Source organism: Coffea eugenioides, chromosome 1 (assembly GCF_003713205.1).
Source record: "Coffea eugenioides isolate CCC68of chromosome 1, Ceug_1.0, whole genome shotgun sequence".
Classification (NCBI taxonomy): Eukaryota; Viridiplantae; Streptophyta; class Magnoliopsida; order Gentianales; family Rubiaceae; genus Coffea; species Coffea eugenioides.
In genome coordinates, this window is record NC_040035.1 from 19135666 (window position 1) to 19159947 (window position 24282).

The window sequence follows — 24282 nt, forward strand, 5'->3', positions numbered from 1 at the left end:
GTTTGAAAATGGAAAACGGAAGCATGAAGACAGATTTTTCTTCGGATTCCCTTGAACTTTGGTAGGTTATTTAACTACCTTCCCTTGTGAATTTTCAAGTACAATTTGACAGAGGAGTAGCCCTTATATGATAGTGTAATCACACCAAATTTGGTGCCATTCCAAGTCTATTTCGATGCCCAACTGAAGTCCCAAAATTCATGTTTCAAATCTGGAAAATTGCCCAATGGTCTTCATTTTGAACCAACTTTGAGCTGCTATATCCTTGCGGTCAAAACTCTGATTCATGTTCTGTTTGTTGTATTTTAAACCTTGATTGTAACTCTAATTTAGTTTCAAATTTAAGAAGCTAGTTCTCATTCTGTGAATTTTGCCGAATTTCCAAAATTTGCCAAAAACCAACCCCGAATCTGTCTTGGGAGTACAAGTCAGCAACTTCAAGCCAAAATTTGAGTGTCTTCCACTTAGAATCATGGAAAAGTGTCTTCTAGGAACTTTTAGTACTTCGGAGCTAGTTTCCAACGGTACCAAGGTTTTCAATTTTGGACCTACGAAGAGTGAGATATGATTTTTCCAAAAATGCACCTCAAATCTGAAATTTTCAAACTTGACGGGAATTGAGTTTTTGGAGACTCTTCCCTATCCTCCAATATTAATTGATCATTTTGGAATTGTCTTCATGAAGGAAATCAGTTTTTCCTTGTGTTATTAAACACCACTTTCGAACCTTGAATTTTGAGCTATTAAGGCTCATTTTCATGATATTCTCTAAGATTGTACAAATGTGCAATCTTCTTTGATAATTGGGGTTTCTAAGTGATAGTGTGTAATAGATAACTATTGTTTGCTCAAGCATTCAAGGGGAGCTTCGAGAGGACCTCGCAACGAACGCTTAACTACCTGAATTGTGCAACACACCCTCTTATTTTGATAGGTAAGTGTCAAGTGTATGTGAACTTGTCACGTACTTAATTGCTATTAGTAATTGGAGATTTTGAAAATGTTGAGTCGAGTGTGCACTTTACCACACTCGTTCTCATTTGAATGAATAATGATTGAATTGATTGAAATGAAATGAATGGATTGAATGAAATGAAATGGTATGCTATGGCTGCATTCATCGTTGGAGTGAATCTCCTCGACTCATAACTGAACTGAACTGAACTGGGGACGCCCAAACTCATAGGCCGACCTTGGACTCGAGCTGACATGGGTTTGGTCGGGAACCTTGGTTAGCCGTGGGAATGAAATGATAAGTTTGATCTATTGGAGAGATCTTGCTTGGCCTACTCGTGCAGTAGCGCCTTTAACGCAGTTCGGGCCCGGTGGGGGTTGTAAGGTGGAAGGACCTGTGAAGTAAAGTGAAGTTCTACGGACTTAAAAAATACCGACCCGGGTGACGGAGTGTCATCGTGGGAAGTGTAAGTCCCAAAGACAACCAAGAGGGGGGGTGAATTGGGTTGATTAAAATCTTAACCAAATTTATGCACTTTTTCTTTAATAAAAATTTACCTTCTTTTCTAGTAAAGATCAACCAAGTAGATTAGAAGACAATAGCAATATTGATCAGAAAGACAAGTATATATAAGCAATGAGAATTTTATTAAACAAAAAGTAAAATAGGAAATCAAACCGATTGTCTACCAAGCTTTCCTCAAACTTGAAGACCAATCACAAGGTTGAGCAACTTCTCTTTGATGAAAGATGATCAACTAGATGTACAATGGAGGGAGCACTTCCTCCTTGCCCTAAGCCTCACTTAGTCAAGCTAAGAAGTTTTACAATCTCTCAGATAACCCTCAACAAAGCTACACTAATGAAACTTTCAACCACAAGAGAAATGCTCACAGAAATTCACACCACTTGGAGAACAAATCTAGCTTTGGAGACTATTTTCTAGCTAAAATATCTCTTGAGATCTTGTAAACAAAGTGTGCAAAAGTCCCTATCTGCTTCAGAGTCGTTTGTATTTGAAGGGAACCAAAAGTGGGCTTCATTAATGCTTCCAACGGATAGAAGGCATATGAAGAGTCAGCTAGCCGTTGGGGCTGTCGGACGTCGGACGGTTTAGTCATCGTCCGAACCCATCGTCCGAAAAACAGTCAAGTTGTTGTTCGGACGTCCGATGGAATTTTATCGTCCGAGCTTCAGTGTCCGAACGTCGTCCAGAGAGCTATCAAATCTTCGTGGAATTTTTAGGACGTCCAATGAGTTTGATGTGCATCTGAAGCATGCGTCCGATCCTTCAGGACGTCCGATGCTTCCTAGCGAGCGTCCGACAGAGTCTTGGCAGAGAGTCATCAAAACTTTGTGGAATTTTTAGGACGTCCGACACGATCGATGTGCGTCCGACAGAAACTCCTTCCTGATGTTCTTCATCCTTTCGGACGTCCGACAGATTCCATTGGACGTCCGACATGGGTGTCCTGTTTTTGCTTCTCCTTTTGGTTGATTTTCATTTCATGACATATTCGTACCTGATTCTTTGATAGGCAAAAAACACTTATATTTGAAAAGAGTTAGATAAATATTTCAAAGACCTTTGTGATCATCAAAACGAAGAATAACATTCTCCCCCTTTTTGATGATGACAAAACAAAGGTTTGAAATAAGAGTGATGATTGCAATAAAAACTCCCCCTTTCTTAATAGATAAGAACTCCCCCTTACTTAGTGAATCATAAAAATTTTGAAAAAGCTCCCCCTCACTTGGCTGCCCAACCGAATTAAACAATTATCCACAATATGACAATTAAGCAGCCAAAAACTAACATTTTACAAATTCAATCCATCAGCCAATCCAAATTTAATCAAATCATCAATCAACCAATCAATCCAACATCATCAATCATCAATCATCAACCAATCAAATCATCTCCCCCTTTTTGTCATCACAAAAAGGCAAACAATTATATCCATCTCATCCACACACATTCATCAATGCAAACCAAAAATTTCATTACATCCACACAATCATCATTCCAAAATACTTAAGCATCTATTAAACAGTACCAAAAGAAACATAAACATAATCAAAACCAAATGTTGAATTCATCTACATATCCATTGTTGAACACCACAAACACATGAAATAGACAAACAAAATGCAAATGTCCTAAATGGTGAACTATGTGGATCCAGGAGTTCTTCGAGAGAGCTGATATTGGGAGAGGTCCTCCTCTTCAGTTTCTTCATCAGCTTCAGCAGCCTCTTCAACTGGTGCCTTGCCTTTATCTGCTGTGGAAGGGCCATGAGGAGTCACAGGAGTTGATGAACCAGGGTCTGGAATTGATGAGCTGGGATCAGTGAGGTGTGGCTCTTTGTCATGGGACACTTCCTCAACCACAGGTGGGGGAAAAAGAAGGTTCTTTTTGTCTAGGAAGGCTGTTTGTTGCTCAGAGGACATGGTGAGCATTAGACCATGTTCTAGAAGAAGAACATGTTGTTTGAGTTCACGAAGGAGCTCAATCACTTCATCATTGGAGGAGGAAGATGCCTTAGTGGCAGACTTCCTGGGATGAATGGGAGTGAGTGAAACAGATGAAGGATCATGTGCAGACTTAGACCTCTGTTCACTAGATGATGCCCCCTTATAAGCCCACAGATTATCTTTAAAAACAAGATTTTTCCTTTCAAAATATCCTTTGGTAAAGGCATAAGAAGATGCTTCTTTGGGACAAACACCAAGAATTGGAACTTTGTAAACCTCAAAAATCTTTTGAAGAAACTTTCCATAAGATAATTTTCTGCGAGAATCAGTGGCATAGCGAAGTAAAAACTTGCACATGACAAAACCAAAATCAATACGAATTTTTTCTCGAAAACAGTAAAAAAGATACAACTCCATTTTGTTTGCATCAGTTCTATGGCCATCAGTGGGTACAAGCAGGTTTGAAATGATTGAAAAGGCAATTAGATTCACAGGGGCAAGATCATTCAGTTTAGCATCAGCAGGGGCAGAAAAGCTTCGTTTAAAATACGTCAACATCTTAGCCCCATCAAAATGATTATCAGCAGTAGGATGCTCTTCATAAGAAAAGAAATTTGCAATTTTACTCTTGCATCCAGATTCAATAGTAGTTTTTAAAATATCATTCACAATTTCAGAATCAAAGACTAAGTCTACCCCATTAACCCTGGACATAATCTCAGTCTGGTCAGTGCCTTTCCTAAGATTAGCAAAGAATTGATATAGCATTTCAGGGTAATAAACATTGGGCATAGAAACGAGATGTGACCATTTCTGGAAAGCAAATAGACTCAGAATGGATTCTAAACCTATGTGACGAAATTCAGAAGAGTTGACAGTTCGTTGAGGGATGACACCTTTCTAGGATATCCAGGAGTATTTGTCTTTTGCAGCATCATCAAGAAATGTAGGGAGTGGGGCTGATTTTGGAGACGGTTGAGAAGAGGTTCCCTGTCCAGATGCAGGCTGAAAGGTGGGTTGTGGAGTAGGCCGTGACATTTGACCCTTTATGGCTCCTCTCTTGAAGCGTTTGGATGAACGTTTGACCGTAGGAAGATCCTCATCCTCATCCCTGAGTGGATGCTTGCGTCCGGCAGTAACCTTTCCTCCTCTTAGATTCACCATTGTGCGAAATGTGTGGAATGAAGGATGCAAATGATGCACACAGTAGTAGGGAAGTGAGTCGCACAGAAATTTTGGGACAAAAAGTCCTTGAACAAGATTTGACAGAGCGGTTATGAGAAAGTAGGGTTTTGAGGGAAATTTGGGAATTTACGAAATATTGTGCGATTCGATGAAATAATCAGGAGAAATGAATCGCAATCAATCAGGAAAAGTTTTGCTTGAGTCAATTTGGGAATGAGAGTTTCAGAATGGTATGAATTTGAGAGTGAGAAATGAGAGAGTTTTCGTTCGAGAGGAAATAGAAGAAAAGAGTTTGAGGCAAATGAGGGAGAAAGTTAATTTAAAAAGTGAGCCGTTGCACTGTCGGACGGCCGAACGAAGTCGTGTGTCCGACAGCTTCGTCCGAACAGATGTTTTCTGGAAAAAATATCTGAAGAACATTATCGGACGTCCGTTCATCTTCTTTCGGACGTCCGAAGACTTTGAGAGATTTTGGGATGATTTTTCGATTATTCCTAATTTTGATCTTAGATGAATGAACTGAACTAATGGCAGAGCTTTGGTAAAAATATCAGCAAATTGATCTTTGGAACAAACATAATTTACACAAATTTCACCTTTTTGAACAAGATCTCGAAGAAAGTGGTGCTTGATATCTATATGCTTTGTCCTAGAATGTTGAATTGGATTTTTGGTCAAATTAATAGCACTAGTATTATCACAGAATATAGGCATGCAGTCATATAACAATCCAAAATCATTCAAGGTGTGCTTCATCCATAAAAGTTGAGCACAACATGCACTAGCGGCAATATATTCCGCTTCGGTTGTAGACAAAGATATTGCATTTTGCTTTTTGCTAAACCAAGAGACTAAGCAGTTACCAAGAAAGTGACAAGTTCCACTAGTACTTTTTCTGTCCACACGACAACCACCAAAATCTGCATCCGAATATCCATATAAAGCAAATTCACAAGATCTAGCATACCAAAGACCATAGTCTAATGTACCATTCAGATACCTAAAAATTCTTTTAACAGCATTTAAATGTGATTCTTTTGGACACGATTGAAATCTAGCACATAAGCAAACAGCAAACATAATATCAGGTCTGCTTGCGGTCAAATAGAGTAAGCTTCCGATCATACCTCTATAGTGCTTTTCATCCACATGATTACCTTCTTCATCCTTGTCAAGTTTTGTAGAAGTGCACATAGGAGTTCCAACTTGCTTTGAGTCCTCCATGCCAAACTTTTCAGCAATTCCTTAGTGTATTTTGCTTGATTTATAAAAATTCCCTCAAGGGCTTGATGTATTTGAAGTCCAAGGAAGAAATTTAATTCTCCCATCATACTCATTTCAAATTCACTTTGCATAGTGGTGGAAAAATCCTTGCATAGATACTCATTAGTAGCACCAAAAAAAATATTATCTACATATATTTGCACAATAAGAAGATCATCTACATATATTAGCATTGTGTCTAACTACCCACATGCATTTCATTCCTCTGTTCTGATTTCTTTTCACATAGCAATCTTCTTTCAAATGCCCTTTTTGACAACAAAAACCACACATAATGTAAGAGTCCTTAACATGTACTGGTTTGACATATCTCAATCCATTTCTTCTATATGTTGTGAAACCATGTGCATTTTTGTTGTGTGCAATTGTTCTTTGATGAGCAGTAAGAAAGGTAGATGACATGTTCTTTTTGAGAAAATCTTGCTTTCTTGCTTTCAAAGTCTCATCCAAGTTGTCCATTCTTTTCTTCAAATCACCATGTCTTTCCTTCAGCATTTCACAAATACTTGTCTTTCTATCAAGCTCATTTTGAACATCAAATCCGGCTCTTACAAGACATTCATTGTCAGTCTTTAATTGTTTATTTTGTTGAAGAAGACTTGCATTTTCATGAATGAGAAAAGTAATTTTCTGTTTTAACTGCTTGTTTTTATCATAAGATTCCTTCAAGGCATTATGCAGTTTTTCAACAAAGGATTCAAGATCATCATCACTTTCAGATTGAGAGTGTATGGAAGTTACCTCATTATCTCCAATAGCCATGAAAGCCATTTGAGCTGATTCTTCCTCTTCTTCAACTTCCCCTTCAGAGTTGCATTCATTCCATGTAATCTGGAAGTTATTGAACCTTGGCTTTCGATCAGCTTTTCCATCTTTCTTTTTCTTTACAGAGCATTCGTTTGCGTAGTGTCCAGGCTGTCCACACTCGTAGCATTTGTCCACTTGCTTCTTGTTGAATTCTTGTTTTCCTTTGTTCCTTGCATTTGATGAATAATTTTGGAATTGATTGCAAGGTCCTCCCCTTCTAAACTTCCTTTTATTCAAGATTCTCTTGAAACCCCTTGTGATGAGAGCAAGATCATTATCATCACCATCCGAGTCTTCATCATCCAAGTGAGCTGGATCATCTTCACCTTGAGTAGTCTTTAGAGCAATGTTTCTCTTTGCTCTAGCATCCTCTTCCTCCTGCACTTTAGATTTCAACTTCAACTCATAAGAGGTTAGTGAGTTAATGAGAGATTCAATAGGCACAGAATTTAAATCCTTAGCCTCCTCTATTGCAGTCACTTTATTTTCCCATTCTTTGCCCAATGCATTGAGAATTTTTCTGTTCTTCTCTCCCAAGGTGTACTCTTTGCCCAACACCTCGAGATCTTTGATCAAGTCATTGAACCTGCAATACATTTTGTCAATATCCTCAAGAGGTTCAATTTTAAATGATTCATACTTTGTGACCAAGATGGCCTTTTTCTGTTCTCTCACATTGTCACCACCCTCATGGATTTCTCTTAACTTATCCCACATTTCTTTGGCTGATTTACAGCCTTTTACTCTAATTGATTCATTTGAATCTAAGGCACTATACAGAACATTCATGGCCTTGGCATTCAATGTGAGGTTAGTCCTATCTTGAGCATTCATTTCAGCTCTCATTTTTGGCCGAAGCAACCCTGTATCTGCATCAAGAAAGTTAGCTTCATGCGGTCCTTCACTCACAATAAACCATAGCTCAATATCAATAGATTGTAAAAAGATAATCATCCTTTCTTTCCAGCTAACATAATTAGAACCACTGAACATGGGAGGCCTAGTAACAGATTGCCCCTCAACAAACATAGCATGACTGGTTGTCATCTTTACTCCAAGCCGTTAGAGCTTAATCTCAAGGAGACCAAGCTCTGATACCAATTGTAAGTCCCAAAGACACCCAAGAGGGGGGGGTGAATTGAGTTGATTAAAATCTTAACCAAATTTATGCACTTTTTCTTTAATAAAAATTTACCTTCTTTTCTAGTAAAGATCAACCAAGTAGATTAGAAGACAATAGCAATATTGATCAGAAAGACAAGTATATATAAGCAATGAGAATTTTATTAAACAAAAAGTAAAATAGGAAATCAAACCGATTGTCTACCAAGCTTTCCTCAAACTTGAAGACCAATCACAAGGTTGAGCAACTTCTCTTTGATGAAAGATGATCAACTAGATGTACAATGGAGGGAGCACTTCCTCCTTGCCCTAAGCCTCACTTAGTCAAGCTAAGAAGTTTTACAATCACTCAGATAACCCTCAACAAAGCTACACTAATGAAACTTTCAACCACAAGAGAAATGCTCACGAGAAATTCACACCACTTGGAGAACAAATCTAGCTTTGGAGACTATTTTCTAGCTAAAATATCTCTTGAGATCTTGTAAACAAAGTGTGCAAAAGTCCCTATCTGCTTCAGAGTCGTTTGTATTTGAAGGGAACCAAAAGTGGGCTTCATTAATGCTTCCAACGGATAGAAGGCATATGAAGAGTCAGCTAGCCGTTGGGGCTGTCGGACGTCGGACGGTTTAGTCATCGTCCGAACCCATCGTCCGAAAAACAGTCAAGTTGTTGTTCGGACGTCCGATGGAATTTTATCGTCCGAGCTTCAGTGTCCGAACGTCGTCCAGAGAGCTATCAAATCTTCGTGGAATTTTTAGGACGTCCGATGAGTTTGATGTGTGTCCGAAGCATGCGTCCGATCCTTCAGGACGTCCGATGCTTCCTAGCGAGCGTCCGACAGAGTCTTGGCAGAGAGTCATCAAAACTTTGTGGAATTTTTAGGACGTCCGACACGATCGATGTGCGTCCGACAGAAACTCCTTCCTGATGTTCTTCATCCTTTCGGACGTCTGACAGATTCCATTAGACGTCCGACATGGGTGTCCTGTTTTTGCTTCTCCTTTTGGTTGATTTTCATTTCATGACATATTCGTACCTGATTCTTTGATAGGCAAAAAACACTTATATTTGAAGAGAGTTAGATAAATATTTCAAAGACCTTTGTGATCATCAAAACCAAGAATAACAGGAAGGTATTCAATCGAGGTTGGCAAAGTAAGTGGAAATTAGCTCCTGAGAGTTACCATATCTTAGAATTGTTTCTGTTTAAATTTCACTTGAATTGTTAATTACTCGAATATTATTGTTTTACCTGTTGGATGGGATTGCTACTTGGACAACGTGCTTGCATGTGTGTTCTTGGCCTCACGAGCAATCGCTCACCCCGTAGATTTGTTTTCCTTAATAGGAACGGACTTGGAGTGAAACTCGAAGAAACCATTGGGATGTACTTTAGTGTTAGGGTTTCAAATGTGATCGAGTGGACATCTTCTGGCAGTGGTATATGATAAGTGACTAATTTACGTAATAATTGTATGATATTTTATATTATTTTTAGTCACTTTAGTTATATTATCGGTAGAATATGAATCATTTTGGCTATAATTGGTGAAAAATGCTTTTAAGTGATTAAATGAGGTTTTTATCATTTTTTACTTGGATTTTGTGTATTTTGACAGTTTTGACACATTTTCGTATTTCGGCTATAACTTGAGTTACAATGATCGGATTAAGATGATTCTTGAACCAATTTGAAGATAAGAGATAGATCTACAACTTTGGTGAAGAGATCTAAATCCAGTTTGAAGGTTTTCCAGGTCAAAATGCCGAATTACAATAGCAAATTTCTACTGGTCGAAACTGGAACAGGGCAATGAGCAGGTAAGGGTATTTCGGTCATTTCTCAGCCTACACAGATCCAAATGAGATGATTCTTGATGCATTGGAAAGCTAACTCAAAGGGATACAATTTTTATGTTTTGGTCAAGAGCTAAATCAGCTTTTATCATCAAGAAAAGTTCAGTGGAAATTGATGCAAAATCGGAGCAGAGCTGGAAATTGAACCAGAAGTGACCAAATGGTCACTGTAGCAATCCGGCCGGAATGTGGCCGGATTTGTGGCCAGATTCCTGGCCGGATTGTGGTCAGAAAAGGCTGCTCTGTATGCATAAAACTCAATTTCACCTCCACCAACTCACATTGGATGCTAGACATGTGAGAAACATTCCCAGCTGTAAAAGGGAGATGTAATCCTCATTTCTTGACCACCTTTCATCATAAAAGAGCAAAATTCATTGCAAGAAGGGGAGATTGGAGTCCATAGCAGAAAAATAGAAGAGAGCTACGGGAGAAAGCTTGAAGCTGCAGAAATGTAGCTCTTTCATCTCCCTAGTGTTAGTTTAGCTTAGTATAGAGTAGTGTAGCTTTTCCATTCTTGTTTATTATCTAGATTAGGATGAAGATGGAGGATGAAGAAGGCAAGGAAGAAAGCTCATGTGACAAGGGTTGTATTCCTTCCAAACTCTTTATCTTTTGTATTTGATTCCAAGTTTAGTTAATATACAAGTTCTGGATTTTGTGTTCATTATGTGTTTCTAAAGTTTAAGCCTTGGGTTTGGTTGACCTTTCTATAATTGTTAGTGTTTATTATTTGGTTATTTGACTGCTATGATTTGAGCAAGTTATTTAGCACTTTGGCTCTTTAAATCATGATTAATCTGGTACCATTGATTGTGATTATTTAAGGTGTTGTTTCTGCAATGAAAATTGAGATTTAACACTAGTTCAAGAAGTGCTAAACATAGGGAGTACACTCACGAAAGTAGAGGTGCACTTATGTGGTTTTTAGTGATTCATTTCATGTAATTTCACTGAAGAAATGAACTTGTAGCTAATTTCATAACCATGAGAATAGGTATGGATTAGTTATAAGTATAATTGATTCACTACGAAAGTAGGATTCAAATGCATAAGGAAATTACACCATAACTAGCCTAGATGTAGTAATTAATGATCCAAATATAGCACTTGCATGAGTAGTTAGGGATACCACAACCTAAGGAGCTTTCATTTGTTATTTTGTATAATTTCAGTAGGTTAAATTTGTTATAATTCATTGATAGTCTAAATAATAGAGAAGCTTTAGTAATACCGGTAATTGTTCACTCTTCCTTGTGGGATCGACCCGATATATACCCTAAACTACTAGTTGATCTGTATACTTGCAGTGAACGGGTGTAATTCGGTATTTTTTAGCTTGCACGTATGTAAAATACCCGTCAAGTTTTTGGCGCCGTTGCCGGGGAAGATTTGGCAATATCGGTGTGAAGAGCAACTTTATTAGTTTAGACATAATATTAGTTATATTGTGAATGTTATTTTCTGTTATTTTAGTATTTTATATGTGTATGTGTTTTATCACCTAGTCTTCTTACTAATTTTGCTCTTAAGTTGTTTAAAAGCAATTTTAGGTAATGAGGAGGGTAGGTCAATTTGGAGGACAATGCTTGAGAAGTGCAAGATTGGCAATGGATGGTTATGAAGTGCAAAGCTCCTTCAACAGAGGTAACCAAGAATTTACTGAATGTATGTCTTTTGAAGATGGTTTAAGGTGCTTAAAGGCAAAATTTGATGTAATTAAGTTACAAGTTCAAATGGACACCATGATGCATGAAATTGAGCAGAGGAGGAATGTTAATGTTTTTAATTCTTATCATGTGATTTGTGACTTGTGTGGAGGTTGTCATGTTACTAATACATGTATGCAAGCACAAAATGTGGATTATTATGATAAATTAGAGCATTACAATCCTTGTTTTGATCAATATAGTGCTAATTGGAGCAATTCTCCTGCTTATGGTTGGAATAATCAATGTACTTATAGTGATAATTCATATTTTTATGATCACCAACCTGAAAGTGTCCAATATGAATCAAAATCATCTTGGGAGTTGGCAATAGAAAGAGTAGCTAATGATTCTAAGCCATCTTGGGAGTTAGCTTTAGAAAAGCTAGCAAATGCAACTTCCGATCGTTTTGATAGGATTGAAGAAAGAATAGATGAATTAGCTTCTCACTTTGGTCGAATACATGAGCAATTGAGTGCATTGTGTGAAGTTATTTCTTCTAATAATTTGCAAAATGATTCTAGCATGAATCGTGGAAATGTTGTATGTGAAAATGGATTGCATTTGGATGAAAATGATGAATCTCAATTGTGTTTCAATGAGCAAATGTCCATTTCACATGATAATATCTTTGGAACTAACTTTGAGCCTCAAGAGCTGAGTTTTAATGACTCATTTTTCACCCCTCTTGAGGAGTGCAGCGAAAGTATAGGTTCTAAAGGTATTCCTGCCCAAGATACTCTTATGACATGTCCTTTGGTAAGTTCTCAAGTGGTGCATATTCAAGGTAATATCTATGGAACACTTGGGATAGGTAAGTCACTTTCATTTCTCACATCATTAGATCATGTGGCTTTGGCTATAAAGTCACCTTTTAATGATCCACCACGGCTTAAAATGGTGGATTATTCGTTAACTAAGCCTCCTTGAAAAATAAGGTGAACTAGTCAAGCTATTGACTATAAAGAAGCGCTTATTGGGAGGCAACCCAATGTTTGTTTAAGTTTATGTTATTTTGGGGTGATTTTATGTTTAAAGTATGTGTTTGAGTTATTTTGTTATTTTTCATTTGTAGGTATTGGAAATGGAAGCAAAAGTGACCAAATGAGGTGAAAAAGGCGAAGTTTGATCAAGGAACTCAACCCCTCGATTTGAGTAATTGTTGTTTTTGATTCGTTACAAGGGGTTAAAATGCATGTTTTGATCATTTTACATGTGCATGCATTGAGTATATTAGCAAACAAATGATCTATGATGCATTTTGGGAAATTGGGGTATTATTTGTAAATTTTCAAAAGTTGAATTTCTGCTAAAATTCGCAGCAGAAAACGCGTTTCTTAATAAAACGCGCCTCTGAGTCGCGTGTTCACAGAATCGCGTTTTCGATTCTGCACCTGCAGAAAAGAAAACGCGCCTTCAAAACGCGACTTGAAGTCGCGTTTTGATGGAAGTCGCGTTTTGTTGCCTGGATCAAAGATGAAAACGCGCCATTTATAACGCGACTTAAAGTCGCGTTTTCTCACAGAACCGCGTTTTCAGTACTGCAACTTTTGGGAAGAAACGCGCCTACAAAACGCGATCTTAAGGCGCGTTTCTAATCGCGTTTTCTGAGCATTTTTTTTAAAAAAATGCAGCTTCCTTGATTCTCTTTTTCTTCTTTTCCTCATATATTTTCTTGTACCTTGAGTTGCTTATGGTGTATTTTTTTATAGGTACATCACCAAAACAAGGGCTTGAAGTTACGGATCGCCGTTTTGATGTCTTGAGCCTTTGTTATCACTTTTGTTTCTCATTTTCCATTTGTAGGTTTATATCACTAATGGTTATCAAATGGAACTCATGAAGCGATGATGACAAGCGAACAACGTACCTTGAAACTTCATATTCAATCACATCATAGGGGAGTATTACTTTCTTTATCTTGATTTTCCTTTTTACACATTGAGGACAATGTGCATGTTAAGTGTAGGGGGAGAATTGAGATTATATATATTGTATGTGATTGACTTATTAGTTGCAAATGTTGGACTTGTGTTAAAATTCAAAATTTTTCCAAAATCTTGTCCAAAATTGCAAACTTGCCTCAACAATTTTTAATTTTTTTCGATTTTATCCAAGGGGTAACAAGTTCCATACCATTAGTAGTTCAAAGTCCTTCTACATTTGAGATAAATATATGTGGTTTAAGCACTTCTTTTCTCATTTAACTTGGAAATGACTATTATGTGATTATAATTTTTGCATTTGTAGGAAAGTATATCTTTTAAAGTGGAGAAAATTATGCCTATATTTTTTTTGCATATTTGATGAAATTTCTTCTCTTTATTGGATTTTATAAGTTAAGTGATAAATATGGTCAATAATTGCAATACTCTTCTCATGATTATGCTTTCGAGGGAATGTTATTATCTTTACTTAAAAAAAAAATGAAAAAAAAATGAAGAAACAAAAGAAAAAGACAAAAATAGAATAAGATTTGTTCTACTCCAATGATTCTTGTACTTAGTAACCGGGTGTCTTCATCTAAAAATGTCGACTTTCGCGTAAAACGGTACTTGAATTAAGAGTATGCAAAGCAACTTGAGTATGTGAAGTGTTGAGTAACCGGTGATCTTCATCTAAAAATGTCGATCCTCGCGTAAAAAGATACCTTCACAACTTAAGTAATATTTAGCGATATTATATAAATAAATCCCTCTTTAAAGTTAAATAAGAAGATGATCATGGGTTTAGAAAGCATATTATTGGCCATATGAGTTACTTGCGTATGAAATTGGTTAAGGATGAGAAATTGACTTGAATTTGTTATAATGGTGGTATAATTGGCTCTCCTTTACTCGATATTATGAGTACTTGAACTTAATTGAATAATTGCATAATGGTTATTTACTTTGTTTTGAGGAAATGAAGTTGAAATGCTACATATGTTTATTTTCAAATTTTGGATCATTGTTGGTTTGTATTTTTATTGCTTGAGGACAAGCAATGGTTTAAGTGTGGGGGAGTTTGATAAGTGACTAATTTACGTAATAATTGTATGATATTTTATATTATTTTTAGTCACTTTAGTTATATTATCGGTAGAATATGAATCATTTTGGCTATAATTGGTGAAAAATGCTTTTAAGTGATTAAATGAGGTTTTTATCATTTTTTACTTGGATTTTGTGTATTTTGACAGTTTTGACACATTTTCGTATTTCGGCTATAACTTGAGTTACAATGATCGGATTAAGATGATTCTTGAACCAATTTGAAGATAAGAGATAGATCTACAACTTTGGTGAAGAGATCTAAATCCAGTTTGAAGGTTTTCCAGGTCAAAATGCCGAATTACAATAGCAAATTTCTACTGGTCGAAACTGGAACAGGGCAATGAGCAGGTAAGGGTATTTCGGTCATTTCTCAGCCTACACAGATCCAAATGAGATGATTCTTGATGCATTGGAAAGCTAACTCAACGGGATACAATTTTTATGTTTTGGTCAAGAGCTAAATCAGCTTTTATCATCAAGAAAAGTTCAGTGGAAATTGATGCAAAATCGGAGCAGAGCTGGAAATTGAACCAGAAGTGACCAAATGGTCACTGTAGCAATCCGGCCGGAATGTGGCCGGATTTGTGGCCGGATTCCTGGCCGGATTGTGGTCAGAAAAGGCTGCTCTGTATGCATAAAACTCAATTTCACCTCCACCAACTCACATTGGATGCTAGACATGTGAGAAACATTCCCAGCTGTAAAAGGGAGATGTAATCCTCATTTCTTGACCACCTTTCATCATAAAAGAGCAAAATTCATTGCAAGAAGGGGAGATTGGAGTCCATAGCAGAAAAATAGAAGAGAGCTACGGGAGAAAGCTTGAAGCTGCAGAAATGTAGCTCTTTCATCTCCCTAGTGTTAGTTTAGCTTAGTATAGAGTAGTGTAGCTTTTCCATTCTTGTTTATTATCTAGATTAGGATGAAGATGGAGGATGAAGAAGGCAAGGAAGAAAGCTCATGTGACAAGGGTTGTATTCCTTCCAAACTCTTTATCTTTTGTATTTGATTCCAAGTTTAGTTAATATACAAGTTCTGGATTTTGTGTTCATTATGTGTTTCTAAAGTTTAAGCCTTGGGTTTGGTTGAACTTTCTATAATTGTTAGTGTTTATTATTTGGTTATTTGACTGCTATGATTTGAGCAAGTTATTTAGCACTTTGGCTCTTTAAATCATGATTAATCTGGTACCATTGATTGTGATTATCTAAGGTGTTGTTTCTGCAATGAAAATTGAGATTTAACACTAGTTCAAGAAGTGCTAAACATAGGGAGTACACTCACGAAAGTAGAGGTGCACTTATGTGGTTTTTAGTGATTCATTTCATGTAATTTCATTGAAGAAATGAACTTGTAGCTAATTTCATAACCATGAGAATAGGTATGGATTAGTTATAAGTATAATTGATTCACTACGAAAGTAGGATTCAAATGCATAAGGAAATTACACCATAACTAGCCTAGATGTAGTAATTAATGATCCAAATATAGCACTTGCATGAGTAGTTAGGGATACCACAACCTAAGGAGCTTTCATTTGTTATTTTGTATAATTTCAGTAGGTTAAATTTGTTATAATTCATTGATAGTCTAAATAATAGAGAAGCTTTAGTAATACCGGTAATTGTTCACTCTTCCTTGTGGGATCGACCCGATATATACCCTAAACTACTAGTTGATCTGTATACTTGCAGTGAACGGGTGTAATTCGGTATTTTTTAGCTTGCACGTATGTAAAATACCCGTCAGTATATTTTGGGAAATTAATGTATTTTGAAGTTGTGATGTAAGATTGAATATTTATATATAGAAGCATCTGCATTTTCTTACTTTGTCTTATCATTTTAGTTATCATTGTATTAAGCTTGAACGAGAATTATACCGAGTCCTGGCGAGAGTTGGGCAGGCGTCCCGCCAATACCCTTTGGTTCGCCTTAGGGAGAAGTGTGGGCATCACAAAGAGCCTTTCGAGGAGGATCCGAAGGAGGTCCTGCCTGAGAGTCCTACTGAGGATTAGACTAGGCGTGATAAATCTTCTGACTTGTATAGTTAGGATTAGCTGGGATGGTGCTAGTTCAAAGGCCATTGTATTTTGCTTGACTGTGTGGCCTACTTTTGAGGCACCTAAATCTACTTTTGTCATGCATGACTAAAAGTACTTTTGTGACACCTGTGTGCTATAATTTTGTAAATGCCTCATGATTTGCTAATTGTATGAACCTTAAAGTGTTAATATATGTTAATTATTGCTATTTTCAATGTTTTCATGTCGACTCTTATTTTTTAAGTATTTTCTCACGTAATTATTTTATTTCTTGCATTAGGCATAACTAGGATTATGGACGGACGAAAGAGTGGTAGAGGTTGTGTGCGTGAGACTAGACAAACCCAACCTCAAGGGGATGATCAGGGATCGGCAACTGGACCGACCCAGGGACAAGAAAATGTAGAGGGTAACCAAGTGGCTACTGCCATTAATCGGATGACTAATATCCTAGAACGATTAGCAGAGTGTTAGGGTCCAGGGCCAATTAACCAACCCGGAGCCCAGGATAGAGGTGATGATAGGACTTTGGAGAGGTATTTGAAATTTGCTCCGCCTAAGTTTATTGGAGGACCTGATCCTAAATTAGCGGAGAACTGGTTGGAGAGGATGACCAACATATTTGCTGCTCTAGACTATACCGAGGAGAGAAAAGTGAACTTTGCTACCTTTCAGTTTGAGGGCGTTGCACGTACTTGGTGGGACGTGATAAGGGGAAAGTGGGAAAGAGCGCTAACTCCTTGGACTTGGGAAAACTTTACGAGAGAGTTCAATGAGAAGTTTCTTCCGCCTCTGATTCAAGAGAAGCGGGAGGACGAATTTATAAAGTTGAGGCAAGGAACCTTTAGCGTGGCCGAGTATGAGGGGAAGTTCATTAAGCTTTCTAAGTACGCTCCAGAATTGGTGACTAAAGAGCGGAAAATAATAAGGCGCTTTGTGCAAGGATTCAATGTGGAGATCCAGGAAGGGTTGGCAGTAGCCCAAATCTATACGTTTACTGAAGCTCTGGAGAAAGCACAGAGAGTTGAGAGCGCAAGGCTGCAAGTTAGGGACTTACATACTAAGAAAAGGAACATTTCTAGTTATACTTCTAGACAGGCAAGTAAAAGTGTCCCACCTTCCAAGATGGGAAGAGGAATGGGAGGAGTAAGGACCGCAGGAGCTCGAAAAGGGGCTTTATCAAGAGGAGGTCGCAGTGGGCAAGATCAATCGAGAGGAATACCTTTTAGTGGTCCGGCCGTAACTCCTCAAGTTGGTTGTGGCTACTATGGCAAGTCAAATCACTCGAATACTGATTGTTGGAGAAAGTCGGGAAAGTGCTTGTTCGAGCACCAACTCGCGAGTTGTTCAAGTAAGCCGAAGGTAGGAGGTAGTACTCAAAGGCCAGAAAAGTCAGCCTCTAAGCAAACTAGTACTAGAGGAAATCGACCAAAGGTACCTGTTAGGGTTTACGCATTGGACTATCAGCAGATTCCCGATGCTATTGAGGTGGTCGAAGGTACGATCCCTATTTTTCACCGTTTAGCTAACGTTTTAATTGATCCGAGTGTGACGCATTCTTTTGTAAACCCAAACTTTATGAGTGGAATAGATGTGAAGCCAATTAAGCTACCTTATGACTTGGAGGTTAGAACACCTACTGGGGATCAAAGTTTACTTGCTAACTTGGTGTATAGAGATTGCGAGATATGGGTCGGAGAACGGAAGTTATTGGCAAATTTAATGGGCTTAGATATTAAGGCGTATGATATCATCCTAGGAATGGATTGGTTAGCTCGCTACCATGCTCAGTTGAATAGTAAGACAAAGACGGTAGAATTGTGCATTCCAAGAGAGGCAACTCTAAAATTGGACGTAAGGGGTAGATTAACCTCATCTGCTCTTATTTCAGGAATTCGAGCTAGACAAATGTTGAGTAAGGGAGGACAAGAATATTTGGTTTTTCTTATAAATACTCCTAGTGATAAAGTGAGATTGGAAGATATGCCTGTAGTAAAAGAGTATCCGGATGTTTTTCCTGAAGAACTAGAATCTTTGCCCCCGGAAAAAGAAATAGCTTTTAAGATTGACGTGACTTCGGGGGTAGCACCTATCTCTAAGACGCCGTATAGAATGGCTCCAGCTGAATTGAAAGAGTTGAAATTGCAGTTGCAGGATTTACCACAGCGAGGCTTTATAAAGGAAAGTGATTCACCGTGGGGAGCCCCGATCTTGTTTGTTAAAAAGAAAGATGGGAGTTTAAAACTGTGTATAGATTACCGAGACTTGAACGATGTTACTATTAAGAATAAGTACCCTTTGCCGCACATTGATGAATTGTTTGACCAATTGCAAGGGGCGGTAGTATTCTCAAAGTTGGACCTCAGGCAAGGTTATTATCAATTGAAGATTTTGGAAAAAGATATACCTAAAACTGCCTTTAACTCGAGGTACGGACATTTCGAGTTCGCAGTAATGCCGTTTGAATTGACTAATGCACCTGCTGTGAGGACCCGAATTTTCTTATTTTTATTTTATTTTTCTGGCTTAATTAATTATTTACTCACCCATTTTCTCTGAATAATTTATTTCAAATATTTTAAACTTATTTACATGGAATAATATCTCAATTATATTTTTAACATGTCTCATTAGTAAAATTAATTTTTCTATGGATTGTTTAGCGAGAAATAAGGACTACACATTTTTCGAGGCTATGTTTGATCCGAGAGTACATTAGTCTTGGAGAATTAAAATGATCAATAGTAGATTAAGAAAAAGTTAATTGAGAAATTAGATGTGAGTAAGTTAAAATTAAACTTATGCCGTGCGCGCGCCGAAAGTTTACTGAAAGACGCGCTGGTACAAATTAATTGGAGATTTGAGGAATTAATACTAGACTCCTGTGAGGACTTATGTTTTTATTTCTAAAATAGTTATTTTCATGATTATTTACCCTAGTATTAGTTAGTTATATCATCGTCACAAGAATTTATTTGAAATTACGTTTTATCGCGCACAAGTCGGAAGTTCGCATTTTTACGCACGCGACTAATGGATGGACTTTAGAAATTTATTTTATACTACTAAGAGTGGATGTAAGGATCTAAAATAACCTAAGAGGGGGGTGAATTAGGTGGTTTAAAGAAACTGGCCAAGATAAGAGTCACTTTTTGAGAACTTGCCCTCTTTTTCTAAAGGACCACACAGTGGAGCAATTTGATGAGAAAACACAAGTGCTTGGGAGTAGAAGAGATAGATAGTTTATATTGCGAGACAGTAAGTAAAAGGATATAATAGCAAACCAAGTTTCAAACTCCACTTGAGTTTGAAAACCACTGTATATAGCAAGCTTCTTCAAGTTAATCAACTTACAATCAATCTCTTGTGTACAAAGAAAGGATCACTTTCTCCTCGTCCCAAGCCACACTTGGTCAAGCAAAGAAGTTTTACTATCACTTGGATAACCCTCACAAGGCTACACTATTGAAGAAATTGAAACACACTTGAAAAGCTTATCGAAAATTACACAACTAAGAGTACAAATTTTCTTTAAAGAGTATTCTAACACTTGAATCACTCAAGATCTGATGTAGTCTCAATGTGCAAAAGTTATTTTGAAGTGGTTAACTTTGTTCTATTTATAAGAGACCAAAAAATTTCTCAATTAATGCTACCAACGGATAGAAGGTGTCACGGCCCCATTTTCCCCTAAGGCGAACCAGAGGGTTCGGCGGGCTGCCTGCCCAACTCTCGCCGGGACTCAGTCGATCACTACAGTCCTCAAACCAATACAAGATAAAATATATCAAATATACATCAAAGGTTCCCAAACTTTACATATCAAAAGCGAAGCGTCCACGCTTCCACTGCGCCACTCTGATCCTTGGTCACAATGATTATACAGGAGGAAGTCCAAAACTAGACTATTACACATCCAAGCAATTCTAAACGTTCAATACAATCCCAATATGAATGATTACACAAAAGGAAAACCAAATTCAATCCATACATGAAATAATCCAGGATTAAACACTACAAGCCCTTCCTTCGCCTTGAGCCCTGTGGAGGGGAAAAAACATTTTTGGGGTGAGCTAGAAGCTCAGCGAGTAATCAGTAAAATCAGTTATCAAATCAATTTCACAATCGTTCATTTCAATGATGTCATAGATCAATGATGGAGTATCAATAATTCAAGAAACATTTACAATGGAAAGCGATAGTAACATTCATGAAAGGATACGTTCGTTCTCCTGACATTTCATTTCATTCTTTTCATTTCATTCGTGCATTCATTCACCCCGTCCCTGGCTTTTGGCCAGGCTCCACCAACCTACAAGGTAATACTCGAGTATACCAAAACGTTCACCCAAGTTCCTAGTCGCCCGACCGAGTCCGCTTCTGGCTCGAGACGACCGGTAACAAGGGGCAATGGCCAGTTCAGCCCAAAAGGCTTACATTCATGCGCAAGTAGCATTTAATCATTACTCATTGAAAATTTCATATTTATTTAGGTCGAGTGCGATAAAGTACACACTCGCCTAGAAAACTCGTTTTAACAATCATTGAAAGCAAAATCAATAATAACAAGACACTAATATGCAAGCACGCATGATATGTAAGAAAACAGTTCCAAAAGTAACTTTGAAAACAGTTCAAAAGTAGATAATGCAGGAAAGCGGTTCAAAAGTAAATTTGGAAACAGTTTGAGGCCACTCACCTCCATGACTCAGAAATTATCCATCAAATACCTTTGCCTTGCTCAAATCCAAGTCCTCAATCACAAACTCAATGCAAATAACTTCCTTCAAAAGTTCGGACAGCACTTCCCCTGAATTTCCTTACTTTTCCCAGCCATCACGGCTTCATTATATCCTCAGCCAGTCCCAAAGGTACACACACAACAACGAGTTCATCCAATAGCCATTCAGCAAGCTCCAAGTAGTACTAGTACAAATCAAGCTAGGGAAAAGGTCCGGAAATGAAGGTTTAGCTCAAACCAGAAAAACAGTTTTGGACAACACTTTGCGGTAATGGCACAACTTGCACTACGATTATCGGATTAGGGTGTAAGACCCACCATCTCGAAGCTAAAAGACAGGGCTACAACAATGTAGAAGGCCACTCAGTCCGAATCCTAGCACAACTAGGTCAAAAATGCAGAAAACCAACCCAGAACCGTAATTGCAGGTTCCCAAATCACACAATGCTGTAATCCGTCCAATTCAGTCTATACAGGTCCAAATGCATTGATTCCAAAGGCATATGATAGCTAAGACATCAAGCTACATTTCATCAGAAGACACCAACAACAAAATCCAAACCAATTCCAGTCAAAACAGACAATTACAATCGCAGTTCGCACATTCTGATCACCCAGAACAGCAACAGTAAAAACGGCATAACTCACTCTACACTACTCCAAATGCCCTGAAATTTTACAGCCATCTCAAAAACATCAATACCTACAACTTTCATGTTTTGAGCCAAGGCCAATTCGGCCTCTATCTATGACCTAAAATTTCGGACAGAATGAAGAACCAAGAACCCTAATTTTCCAGAATTCCTTCCAAATCCAAAATTGATTGCAATTGCCAATCATTTACATCCACTAGAGTCATAACCCATTATTACCAACCATCAAAAACAACCACACCATCATGATCATATGAAACCAGAAAATTCCCAAAAAAAAATAAAAACTCAACCAAATCACTTCAAACCAAGAAATAAACCACAATTTCTAACACCATAGCCACCATTAGGCATAAATTCAACATCATTAGATATAGGAGGGTGTTCATATACCACTTACCAAGTAACCAAGAGAGAGGAAGATGTTGGACACCTTAAGCCTTCAAACAAACTTCACTAAACTACTTCCTAGCACCCAAGGAAGGAATTTTATGGAGTAAAAACTAATTTAAGCAAGTAGTTTGGATGATTTGAGCTAGGAATTTGCCAAGATGTTGAAGAGTTTTGTCTTTCTTCTTGCTGGAGAGGTTCGGCCATCAAGGGGTGAAAAATGGTAAGTTTTTTGTGAATTTTGAAGATATTTAATCCATAAGTCAAAAGGTCAAAACCATGAATAGTAAATCATAAAGTCCACCCAATAGAAAAATGACACATGGCATCTCATTAAATGCAATTCAATCCTTTCTTTTCTCTCTCACATCAATCACCTCACACTCCTTTACTTATCCATTAACACCCGATAAATTTTACACAGCATCCGGAATTTAACCTAATTGGCCGAATTTTTCCGAACTTTTCGCACTAGTGGGTCCCACGTCCGTTATAAACTCTTAATTTCTCAAAAACTCTCCAATACTAGAAAAATCATTTGAAAACGATATTTGCTCATAAACTTTATCTGGGGAATTTTTCTAATCAAGAAAATGTAGAAAAGCGGGCGTTAAACAAATAAACCCTAGAAAAGTAGAAAATTTCCGGGTTCTCAAACTCATTTTTTTTCGGGGCGTCACAGAAGGCAGCTGAAGAGTCAGCTAGCCGTTGGTGGTGTCGGACGTCCAGTAGGCTAGTTTTCTGCGTCCGAACGCAGGCAGTGAGTTCAAGAAGTTTTCTTGAAATATTTAGGACGTCCGGTACCTCCAGAATGTGCGTCCGAAGGTATGATGTAAAACTGGTGAATTCTTCTTCAATTCTTTCGGACGTTCGGTGCCTCCAATGTTTTGCGTCCGAATTGTCGCAGTATTTGCCGGACGGCCGGTACACAGGTGGTGTGCATCCGATCGAGGTCGGTGAGCTTAGAGGACTTGGTTTATCATTTTCAGACGTCCGAGGGTGGGTTCTTCATGCGTCCAAAGTTACTCAATGATTGTCGGATGGCCGATACAGTCTTTTTGTGCATCCGACAGCTATTTCAGCACATGTTAGCCTTTGAACCTGTTTTGTTTCAATTTTGAAATGGTCTAATCAGAGAATATTAGTAACATTCATTTGTTTTGTAATCATCAAAAATCACGGACTGAGATAAACAATCTCCCCCTTTTTTATGATGACAAAACAATGGATGGAGTAAAAAAAAATTTTAGGTACAGCTCCCCCTTACTTAATGCATCCAAGGAGTATTCACAACTTCACCTCAGAATAATGTCCATTCATGATTATTCACAACTCCCCCTCAGAATAATGTTTACTACCCCTTAAAATGGCTCCCCCTCACATATAGATTACATATCCATTTACATATCCATATCTCCCCCTTTTTGACATCATTGAATCAACCAGTAAAATTATATTATCACCAGGTATAATCAGCAAGATAAAACACAGCAACACCCATCCAAACCGAATTTAGCAAAACAGTAAAACAAAACACAGCAGACCAGCAACATCATCCATCCAGAACAAGGGAAAAATTCCACAGAAGCAACATTCAACATAAAGGATAACTAAACAGTTTTACAGACCAGTAGAGGAGTTAAATCCATAAGACAGAGCACACCAATTGTCTTTAAGTGCAAAAAATGCAAAAACCTACTATGAACTATTATCCTAATCATGAAGTGCAGTAGCCTAGTAGTGCCTATATGGTGATCTTGGATGATCCAGGCCTTCCCCTAGCCAGACGAAACTGCTCAGGATCCACTTGATCTTCCTCATCAGTTTCTTCATCATCTTCTTCAGTTGCCTCTTCAGTAATTGGAGCCTTTCCTTTATCTTTGGGCTGAGAACTGGAAGCATGCATGTGACGGCCCCACCTCCCCCTGGGGCGTACCCTAGGGTTTAGCGGACCGCCTGCCCAACTCTCACCAGGACTCACTCACTCACATCAAATAAAATAGGACGCAACCTCAATAATAAA

The 24282-nt window shown here is 37.9% G+C and overlaps 1 protein-coding gene across 1 annotated transcript in view; it reads left to right on the top strand.

Annotated features, from left to right (window-relative positions):
• LOC113768769 overlaps positions 1–18654 on the top strand; it is a 58403-nt gene extending 39749 nt beyond the window's left edge. Inside the window, exons 2-4 of the mRNA XM_027313242.1 lie at positions 16957–17973; positions 18235–18580; positions 18624–18654. Coding sequence (XP_027169043.1) covers positions 16957–17973; positions 18235–18580; positions 18624–18654 — 1394 coding nt within the window. The remainder of the gene's footprint in view (positions 1–16956; positions 17974–18234; positions 18581–18623) is intronic.
• The last annotated feature ends 5628 nt before the right edge of the window (positions 18655–24282 follow it).